General features: G+C 41.4%; 2 protein-coding genes and 1 long non-coding RNA gene across 14 annotated transcripts in view; 2 read left to right on the forward strand and 1 right to left on the reverse strand.

Annotated features, from left to right (window-relative positions):
- Positions 1 to 4,327, forward strand: part of ARHGEF3 (Rho guanine nucleotide exchange factor 3) — a 115,154-nt gene extending 110,827 nt beyond the window's left edge. For 2 of the 4 annotated variants that reach the window (XM_017832385.1, XM_017832386.1), the window contains one exon: positions 844 to 3,657. In XM_017832385.1, coding sequence (XP_017687874.1) covers positions 844 to 1,190 — 347 coding nt within the window. In that variant the 3' untranslated portion in view covers positions 1,191 to 3,657. Of the gene's footprint in view, positions 1 to 843; positions 3,658 to 4,308 lie in introns of those variants that run through there. The other 2 variants (XR_001877631.1, XR_001877630.1) reach the window with 2 other exon arrangements.
- On the reverse strand, positions 1,328 to 7,916 carry LOC108505920. Its single transcript, XR_001877634.1, has 4 exons — positions 7,810 to 7,916; positions 6,892 to 6,987; positions 5,113 to 5,280; positions 1,328 to 1,411 (listed from the first exon to the last, which is right to left on the reverse strand). It is a non-coding gene; the product is annotated as an uncharacterized LOC108505920 (long non-coding RNA).
- A 56-nt stretch (positions 7,917 to 7,972) lies between these two features.
- Positions 7,973 to 10,855, forward strand: part of FAM208A (family with sequence similarity 208 member A) — a 26,097-nt gene continuing 23,214 nt past the window's right edge. For 7 of the 9 annotated variants that reach the window (XM_017832364.1, XM_017832369.1, XM_017832368.1 and 4 more), the window contains exon 1: positions 8,251 to 8,746. In XM_017832364.1, coding sequence (XP_017687853.1) covers positions 8,362 to 8,746 — 385 coding nt within the window. In that variant the 5' untranslated portion in view covers positions 8,251 to 8,361. Of the gene's footprint in view, positions 7,987 to 8,019; positions 8,151 to 8,250; positions 8,747 to 10,855 lie in introns of those variants that run through there. The other 2 variants (XM_017832366.1, XM_017832365.1) reach the window with 2 other exon arrangements.

The raw sequence follows: 10,855 nt of genomic DNA on the forward strand, positions 1-10,855 counted from the left end.
TTCACATTATCCAGCATCTGGATTTTTGTTTCAAACTGGTTTATTATGTTGTAACTTGTTTCTTTTAGGTTCTTTCTCAAAGCTCACTGTATTGATAATTTCTCCACATACCTTCTTCTGTACTGAATGCAGAAGGGGAGAATATGCAGGCTGTAGTGACAAAACTGCAAAATTATAAGCAAGTGTATTTTGAAATCTTAAGCTTTAGCTATCATGCCTTTCTTTGTATTATGGAGGCATTGATTGCTATTCCAGCTTTCAGTGCTTGACACTGAGTGCTGATACTGTAGCACTCAGTGTCAAGACTGCAGCTATTCATGTTAATGTCCTTGTAATTAAGTTCATTATAAAGATGCTTGTTTTATTACAAGGGTCCTCTTGAACAAATTCACTTGATATCATGTATCTCACTTACCTGATCAAAACTTCGAGGGATTTTTGTACATATCTGCTGTATTAGTGAAGTGAGTGGAAAAGATGAGGCAGTCTCTGGCTGGTACAAGGAAATCTGCTTTGCTGAGAAGTAGAAAGGGAGGCTTGGAAGTGTGGGAAAAGCCTTGATCCTGCTGATTCCAATTGAGCTTTATGGATAGCTCGTGCATGGCAGAACCAAAATCATTTAATCCAGCAATATGAAATTATTAGATGAGCATGTGGTGTTCTGGGATCTTGACCCACAAAACAAGGAGACACCCAGACTCTTCTCTTTGGTCTGACGTGGTATTGGCAGGAAAACACATTAAGGCAAATATTTTTCAGATTCTGTTACTTAAATATACATTTTGATTATAAAATCCATTCAACCAAAGCATTCAAGGTCTTGACGTGTATTGTTTCTTTCAGTCAAAAACTTCTTTAGAGTCAGCTTCAAAAGCGGATCTCAAAGCCAGACTCACTCCCTCCAAGCCAATGACTCCTTCAACAAGCAGCAGTGGCTGAACTGTATCCGCCAGGCCAAGGAGAAGGCAGCGTGTGCGGGCAAGGCTGGCGGGCTGAACTCGGAAGCACATTTTGTGTTGTCAGCGAACGGACGCAGAGTTCCCTCGGGAGAATCCAGCCTGGAGCAGATGGAGCAATCGGACTGTGAGTCGGACTGTAGCATGGACACCAGCGAGGTCAGTGGCGACTGCGAGCGCATGGAACAGACGAACTCTTGCGAACACGAAAAGCAAATAGAAACCAATGTTTGACAAAAACTTACAGTTCATGGAAGAAAATCTGTCTCTTACCTGTACAGTATTTGCATTCCATACATGGAACCGTTTGGAGAAGCACTTTTAGAATATTTTTTGTGACTATGTCAATGCAGTCCTTCTTGTATTCGTACCTGTGAGTGTAGTACTGTGACTGCCCATCTGTATAAGCTGGAATCTCTTGCAACTCATGTCCTGTGATTATATTCCATAAACACCTAAGGTGGATGAAAGAGGTACTTGACCAGTTATTCTCAATGTCCTGCTGTAAACAGAATCTCTAAGCTACTGTTTATATATGCATTACATAAATAACTTTTCCTGATTTTAAGTACTTTATTTGCCCCTTAGTGGGGCAGCTAAAGATGTGGACATAATATGGAGTTTCAGGATGGGGGGTTAAGATAATAAGTTTTCTTAAAGGCATAGAAGGAAAAAATAGTTTCTTGGAAAAAAAGAAAACTGTCTTGCAGTAACCTGTCTGAACTCTTGTGATATTAAATCAACAAGAACTGTAAACAGCAGGCCATGGAACCAGGGACTCTTTAGGGATTAAGTTTTCAAAATGAAGCGCTGTCCTAAAATCCAGTAAGCAAACTTACTAAAATCTGGACATTTCAGGTGGTCAGCACAGTGATGTGGTTTATTTGTCAAAGCATGTAATGCTAAAAGTAATCAACTGATAAAAAAATCCAACCAAACCTCTACAGCCAGCACTGAATTTAATGAAATGCTGAGAATACTGGGTATTTGTAAATAAGCCGGTAGTTTGCTTTCAGTGCCATAAATATATTATCCCAAACAGGATAAGAATGGAAAAGAGCTTTTGCTTGTGAATAGGCCCTCTTCAGCATTTTGCACTCCACTGACCTCCACTGTTGGTTTTAAACACCACTAAACTAATGTTAAAACAATTAATTTTCTGTAAATGTCTGTTTACAATTACATGTAGTTGGTTTTTAAAACTAAGTGATGATTTTATATAAATGGTGCTCTACAAATACCCCATGGGATTATGTAGAGAAAGTTTAAACAAAAAGGGAATTGTTTTTCCTTTAGGATGTATTACATCCTTTTTCTTTTCCTCAAGTTCTGTTTTAAAAGTTTTTATTGCATTTAATCTCATGCTGTAATTGGAAATATTACTGTGTTTTCTGGTGGCTGATTTAATCTACTCATTGTAATGAGAAGCAGGTGAGTCACTTAAATGCAGTCTAAAACATCCTGTTACTTTCAGGAATCCCTGGGTGATATTTTATTTCTTATTATAAGAAATAATGCCAGTGCTGTGTGGCAAGCTATGAAAATGATATATTAATAAATTTAAATGATTCTTGATATCACACAAGATAACCTGTGCAAAGTACTCGTCAAAACAAAAGTAGAAAAACTTAAGTTATTGCCAAAAATACTTTTCTTGTGTTCTACAAGTTTACAGAAAATGTATTATGTCAAGTATCTTACATATATATATGCTGATATGCATTACAGAAATCTGTGTGACAAGATGATAAACAATATAAACCAAGGTATTTTTATTTTTTAAAAAAATGGCATTTTTACCCTATAGAACATATTTCTGTATTTATAGTTTTTCAAAAAAAATCAAATTTCTGTTTCAGGCTTTGTAATTTATTTCAACTGCTTCATTTTTAGAACTGAATGAGTATGCCAGTGAAGATGAGAGAAAGAAAAAAATCTGCAAAAGAAAAGGAATAGGAAAGCTGTTCAGCAAAATGCTGAAAAAGAGAAAAAAGCATGTAAAGTGTTCAGATAGAGAAGAAAGAATGAATGTGTGTATTGCCTTTTTTTTTTTTTTTAATAATGGCCTTAAACTTTTCTGGAAGCATTTCAAATAAATTACATTAAACCATTTTTTATTTGGTTTGGTTGGTTGTGCAAGAAGACTGCAGAAAGATTTAAGTGGTACAGGCAGTGAGGCTTAATGTAAGTGACCAAGGCTTATCTTTTGGTTGCTATGGAAGTGTTTATATTTGGATATAATTTGCTTGATACAAAGTAGTAACAAAAAAATGAGTTACTGTACTCAGTTCACTGCGTTCCCCAGAGTTTTGTGTTAAATAATTAATTTAGTAAGTAGGTGAAACAAAGAACTAACATCTTGTCATCAGTTTCTCTCTCGTGATATCTTGGGGATCACATCTCTACTAAATATATTATTCCAAAATACTGAGTTGATTAATTCTGGGGTATGTAAAAAGCCACCAAGCAGCCAGTGAATCTCAGAAGATTAATTTACATTTGTTTACTATCATTTAGCCACCCACTTAACCTCATGTTCAGCATTCTGGAGTGCAAGTGATTTGTTCTGCTTTGTAGTTTACATTCACTTAGCTACTGATTGATCTAAGCTTAGTAATGTTGGGTTTTTCTCTTCAAATCATCTGAAGGATTAAGCTTTCCAACACTAATATAATTCTGGATTTGGTTAGCTTGTTTTAGTTCTAGCACTTTTAAAATGTTGCTGCTTTTGAAAGAATGACTTTTGATTGTGGCAGGAGGGGCTTGGGGTGGTGGAGGGGTGGGGTGGGCTTGGACAATAAAACGTACCAAAACAGGTGGGTAAAACATAAAATGATGAATGTGTAGTAAAGAGGTAAAGTAATGTACATAAATATGTCCAAGTGACCATCACAGTCAGTAATCCTGGTGTCGGCAGAGCAGAGTGAGGGGTTGCAGCAGTGAAAAGACTGAGGTGTCAAGTGCTTCCAGGATCATCACCATGTGGGGATGGCAAAATGAGGAGAGGGATGCAGGTACTCCTCTAAATCTGAGCTATGAGCACTCTGGATCTCACATTCTGGGAGAAGAGGGAGTGCTAAGGTGTCCTGCTCTCAAGAGCAGGAAGTCAGTGGTCTAATGTGGGAGATTTGTCCCTTTTTGACAAATCTTAGCAATTGTTTGCTCTTCTGTTCCTGATGAGGACAGTCAATGTAGTCTTAGCTTATGGAAAGACCTGATGAACCAGAAGGTAAAAGCAGAGATTGTCTTGACTGAGAAAGAAAGGTAAGCCAAGAAGGCCTTGGAAGTCTTTGAACTGTATAGGTCCTCTGATGAAAAAAAATTTTACTGTCCATGGCCTTTGTTTCCGTAGATTTGCTCTGCAGCACTGAATGAACAACACAAGGAAGAGGACTTATCTCCTGGAACACAAAGGTCTGTTATGAGACACCAGCAGCAGTAAGTTTAAGGTCTCTCAAGCTCAGTACCAGAGAATGAGTTGCCAGAATCTGGGTAAAGGATAGGCCAGCTATTGAACTCAAGGCAGAGAATGTATTTCTCCTATTTCAGCATGATCCACCTGAACCAGGGACACTGCCTTAGGAATGCCTCTGCGGGACTGGAGACCAGGTTTCTTGAGGTTTCACAAAATTTTTAGAATTTGAAAGCTACATCAGAACTTTAAGGTACCACTTTAATGGATTGCAGTTTTTGAAAAAGTTGATGTTTTGTGGTGACACTGTCTGGCACTTCACGGACAAAGCTTGGTTGCCAGGATCTAACAGAGTCTGAAGCCGAGTTTCACATATATGGAAGATTTTTTTCCTTTGAAAAAGGGGTTCCAGATCCAGAATGGACAGTTCTTCTGTATTTAATGCTTACTCATGAATACTGATTTTAAAATACTGTAATCTGTTCTACAGGTTGATGGTGCCATCTAATGGAAATTATGATGTATTTTTAGAACTGATTTGATTACATTAACTTTAAAGTATTTTAAGATATTTAATGTATTAATCATGATAAAATGAAAGTATTTTAAAAATACAAGTAGGTATTTTCAAACTTTCACCTGAGGATCACAAATTTGTTAAAGAAAAAAGCACCAGGTAAATTTCTGCAACTAATCCCTGCTCTTGCAGAGCCAAGTCAATCCTACTGCCCCATTTTGTCTCACCTTTTAATATCATAGGCATATTTTCTCCATGGCTGGTAAATGATACTAAAGCTCTTTCCAAGTGTGTAAATTAGGTTTTGTTTCTGAATTTTCCAAAGGTGCCTCTCTCTGCATGGTCTTTGAAAAAAGATTAATGATACAGTTCTCCTATCTTTGATCTCCTGGCACCTGAAATTTAGTCAGCACAAAATTAGCATTTAAACATTTGAAGGAATGAGGTGTGTTTTGCATCACTAGAGCAATTTCTGGAAAGTAAAATAGTAATTTCTAGTTTTTTACATTAAACTGTAAGAATATGCTCAGATCGAGTAATTTTGCATTTCTAAATTTGCTTTCATAAAGGAATCCTGAGGTAATGTCTGGAGCAAGAACCCATGTTTGCTCCTTGAGCAAGGAGCCTTACACAAGCCTTCCTTAAAAATGTCCCATTTTGTGGCTGTTAATCTGATCTAAATCTGTAATATTAATGTGCTACATATAATCTGATTTCAGAATCAAAGGGGTCTGCAGCTGCCTAGTACTTGGGTGGGAAACCACTTGGTGCAAGCCAGGGAGTCGTGGTTGAATGCCTGGCAAGGATCAGAAACCACAGAAACCAGAAGCTTAGAGAGACAATAAGGTGACAGATTTTATAACCTTTTTTACTTCAGAGTATTCAAGTAATCTCTTCCTATGATGTTTTTTCACTGTACCTTTGTTTTGTGAACTGGGATTCTTAGTACCTGTTTTATATCTATCAGGATTTAAAATGCATAGTGGTACAGTGATCTGGTATTGTTAAGTAATTTATCAAGTAATACTTAGTAGTTTTTGTGACATAAAGACTTATGTTAATTAATACAGAAAAAGAATTCTGTACAACTACAAAGACAGGTTTTTAAAGCAAGTGGTAAATGAGGAAAACTTCTTTGTGTGTTGCTTCGTCAATAAGCAAGACTTGCTACTTTCTTTGGTCCAAACACCAGCTGAACTAGTTGTATACTGAAAACATGCACAGCCCAGAAGTGATTTTAGTAGCTTTGCCAGTTCAAACTTAATAAATCAGGTTGACATATTTGGAGGTGTATAATGGATCAACACAGCCTTAAATAGCACTAGATTGGTATTTCCATTTTTTTTCTTGTATATGGAAATTTTATTTGAACAAAGTAAAGCACAGCAAAATTATTCCAATAATATATCAACTCATCTGTAATATCCTCTTTACCACCATTGAACCTTCACAGAGGCAGGACATCATATTCTCAGGGGGACAGTCTTGATTTATCCATAGGATGAACACTGCATTTGTGGGGTTTATTACCTCTGGATAATGGAACACCATGTTTCTGCAGTCAGAGAAATATTTGGTGTTATGTTTCTGTAATTTATGTAAATTATGGTTACAGATACTAATTACCCTGTTTAAACTTGCTGGCTTACCAAAGACTTCTAAGAACTAATAATTATTAGCTTATTTTTTAACACCCTGGAGGCTACCACTATCACTAGGCCATGTGTGAGCTGGTAGGTTACTTATATTTTTTGACTTACAGGTAATCTAAAAAGAGATCAATTAAATAAAATGGCCAGGTTAAAATATATGTTCCTTGCATACCTTGCAAGCATGCAAACTTCACGTTTTTAAGGTCAGTAGCTGCTTTTGAGGTGACAGTATAAATAGCAACAGTTACGAGGATTGAAGGTAATTGGTATAAGTAGGTAATTAATATATGCATTTTTCAACAAGCACTGCACTAGTGTACTTTTAATAAAGAAAACTAACGTTTTGTTACTTACTTGTAAAACTAAACATCTGGTATTCGTATTTCCTAGGCACTGCAAGAATGGGTTATTTTCAGCAGGCACTGTTCCATCCCGGTGCATTCCTCAGAGCTGCCAAAAAAACGTTTGTGCTTTGGCTGTCACATATTCACACCCCTCTTTTACCAGTGAGCCTTGCAGTGGCGGTGGCAGAGGGGAATAAATGTTAACCCTCTGATACGATACTCTCCTCCAGTACAAGTTAGCTGGTTATGAGGCTACTGAAGAATCCTATTAAAGCATATTAAGATTTTTTTTTTGCCTGCCTTTCACTGTTAATGATGTATTTTTATTCATCAAAGGGGAAATTTTCTCCAATGCCTTGGAAAGGAAACTTTAAACTTTAGAGGAAGAAGTGCGACCTGGCGCTGCGTGCAGTGTACTTTTTGTTCAGGGGGTGAGTTTGTCAAGGTATCTGTGCAAGGCCTGGGCTGCCTTTTGGGGCCAGGGAGCTGTGCTGAGCTCCAGTGAGCCCCTGGATGGGTCCTGGACCTAAATAAAACACCACCACGGGATCGGTTTGCTCCGGGGAGCCCGTTCCCTCCAGGGGATGATATCGGAGTTTCAAGATGCAACAAGAAGTAATAGTGCAGCAGAATGTAATACAGAAACTACCTATAGCTGAGCCAAGGGATTGAAAAGAACCAACCGAGTGAAGAAAATGAAGAAGGGAACTGAGGCAGCCAGCCAAGAAACACCAAGTTATTCTATAACCAGGTATATTGTCTTAAAGAAGCTCATAAGGATTCTTGTGAGTGACTCATAAGTCACTTAGAACTTTATGGGCTCCAGAGAGGACCACCAAAGACCCCTCAGTGAAGCCCCTCAGAGACCCCGTATGGATTGTATATATGCTAATAAGTGTTGGGAAATGTCATGAATATGTAACAGTACCGGGCGGGGCTGGGCGGTGGGTGACAAGCGGTGCGGGAGAGCAGTGAGTACCGCGCGGGGCCGGTGAGCGGGAGGGCGGCTAGGATGGGAGGGCGGCCGGCGGGTAGCGGTGCGGGGGGTTAGAGGGCGGCCAGCACGGAGCGGTGCGGGGGGTTAGAGGGCGGCCAGCACGGAGCGGTGTGGGGGGGGTTAGAGGGCGGCCGGCACGGAGCGGTGTGGGGGAGTTAGAGGGCGGCCGGCACGGAGCTGTGTGGGGGCACGGAGCTGTGTGGGGGCGCGGAGCGAGGCCGGTGCCGCCCCATCCCACAGATAGCAGCGCTTTCCGCACCCCTTTTTATAACGTAAGGCGCGAGCGGATTGGCTGAGCCGGGCCGACCGCGGCCCCGCCCCCGGTGCCTGTGCCGCCGCCATGTTGTGCGCCGGGGCGGGGGCGGCTCAGGGGCCGCCGTGAGGCGGGAGGGGGGAGAGCAGGGGCGGCGGGCGGTGCTGGTGCTGGCGCTGGGCAGGGCAGAAGAGAAGGCGCGGGCTGCCGGGCTCGCTTCTCCGGAGGGAATGACGGATGCCGTGATCCCCAGTGGCGGCGAGATGGAGCGGGAGCAGCATCAGCGGACGGAGAAGACCAGCGCGGGCGTCCTCGGACTGGGGAGTAACAGAGCGGGAGCCGCTGAGGACACCACACAAAATGGCGGACGCTCTGAGAGCAGTAACGCTGGGGAGGCGCTGCTGGTGGCTTCTGCTGCTGCAGAGGACAAGGTCCCCACAAACCTCAGCATCACTGGCAGCAGCCAGCGCAGGAGCAGCATCTCGACGGCACATGAACAGCAGCAGCCGCCCAGCGGTGTGCTCGGGGGGCCGCCCCCTCTCCCTAAGCCCCCAGAAGACCACCAGCCTGTTAGGAGGAACTTTCATATCCCCAGGAAGACCAGAGAAAAGAAAGGTTGTTCCTTCCCTCCCCCTCCCTTCTCTCCCTCGCTCCCCTCCATCCGATCCATCAGGCAGGCTCCCAGGCACCTCACACGGCTGCATGCAAACCCTGCGGGTGTGGAGGAGGCTTTGCTGGCTCGCACTCGCGAGGCTGCTGCAGAGACGATTTTAATGTCAGGCTTTTACATTCTTTCCCTACCCCTCCCTCTTTTCTTTCTCCCTTTCATTTTGTCACAAGAAGGAGGAAAAAAAATCAAACCCAAAACTCGGCTTGAATTTCAGACCGTTGCTTTAAAAGGAGGAGAAGCTCGATGCAATCAGGGTGGGCTTTGAGTTGATCACGACTCCGCTTCTGGAGGTGCAGTCGCATGCGGAGAAGATGGTTCTCTGGAACACGGACGTCGGAGAAGATGGTTTCGCTTTTCTCTTCCTTCTGATCTCCTCCCTGCAGGAGAGGAGTGTAATCCTGTGTAGGATAGAGTAACAAACAATGAGCAGAATTGTCCTTCATTGATGTTACACAGAAGACTGTTCTTATCTGGTGAAAGTTCTTTGCAGGGGAGAAGGGAGCATCCCACGTTCTTGTGCTTCGCCTTGGAAGCATTCTGCTTCCAAGTGTCCAGGGGTTTTTTTTTGTTTGTTTGTTTCTGAGTAACTCTTCCTCTAAAAGCCAGTGGTATATCTTGCTTTTCGTAAGACTCCACTGGCTTCTGCTTAACTTTAATTTTGGTAAGTGAAGTTGAAGACACATCTAATTTCCTCACAAAAACTGATCTAATTTCTTTCCCTTTTGCAATGTGGGGTCAGTAACTTAGTCCATATCACAAAAATACTTGTTCGCATAGGCTTCTAGTTCTTCAGAGAAGAGTCTAACATCTTAACTTCTTGAAATGCTTTCTTCTGTAAGGAAGAGATGAAGGTAGGTTTGTTTCATTATCCAGTCTTTCCTTCCATTATGTTCCCATTTTCTTTCATTTCTTTCCCATTGCAACCCCGCTTGGGGTGGTACAAGTCTGGCAGAGATTCATTGTAGAAAGGACTGAGTTGATTGGAGGAAAAAGGTCCCTTATAATTCATCTGACAGAAAAATATCTGAATATAACATGGTGCCTCATGCACTTCTGTGTGTCACACCCAAGTGTGGTTACGTGTGAATACCTTTAAATATATCTCAAAAATGTTACGTACTTAACCACTGACATTTGAAGTTCCAGTATGTAGGAAAACCTGCAAAATACCTTTTCAGTCATCTAATTCATTATTTGTTTATGCAGAGCCATCTCCTGCAGTGTGCAAAAGGTTGTAGGTATGTACTTCAGTCCTTGCACTTATGTGGCTTCTAGTGTAGAAGAGGAAGACATTCTCTGCCTTCAAAAACTGACTTGCTAATGTCAAGGTCATTTGAACCATTCTTAAGGCCTTACTCTTTGGTGCAGTTGTCTTTTTTTCCCTTTCACCCTCCAGAAAGGTTCTTGGGCATTGTAATCGTTCTGATGACTTAAGGTTTTGGAAGTTCTCACAGCAGACCTTTCTCCATTCGGTCCATGGTGCTTGTGGGCTCAGGGCTGCTGAGTGTTGGTCTTTCTGCGTGTGATCAGTAAGGTGCTGGGACAGCACCGTTGGTAGGCAGCACTAGCAGAAGTGGACTGCCAGCGTGGTCTTTGAGGACAACCAGATTGCTATTGGGATTTGTGCTGTCATTTGAGAAATGGTGCAATTCAGTCAGTTCTGGAACTGAACTAGAAGCTCAGCAGTGCGTTGATCATCTGGCACTGTAGGATATATGCTTTGTGCCAGTGTTCAAATATGTCTTCTTACATTGCAAAATAATCAGAAAATCATCAGTCCATCTCAAAAGGGTTCTCTTGGCTGGATTCTGAAGTCCAGCATGAAACAATAGCTTCCTCCATACTTCTTTGCTCTAGAACTGTACTTATTTTGATTTTTGAACTGCCACTTCTTTCTTGGACATACCAATCTGAGAGATACTTTGATTATGAAAGCTTAGTTGTAATGTACAAAGTATGCACAGGATGACTTTGTCATAGGTGTCTGGGGTTTTTTTTGTTTTGTTTTGTTTCCTTTTTTTTCCTTATTTTTCTTACTTTTTTAAGAACCAAAA

The sequence above is a fragment of the Lepidothrix coronata genome, unplaced genomic scaffold (genome assembly GCF_001604755.1).
Source record: "Lepidothrix coronata isolate B3197 unplaced genomic scaffold, Lepidothrix_coronata-1.0 Scaffold202, whole genome shotgun sequence".
Lineage (NCBI taxonomy): Eukaryota > Metazoa > Chordata > Aves > Passeriformes > Pipridae > Lepidothrix > Lepidothrix coronata.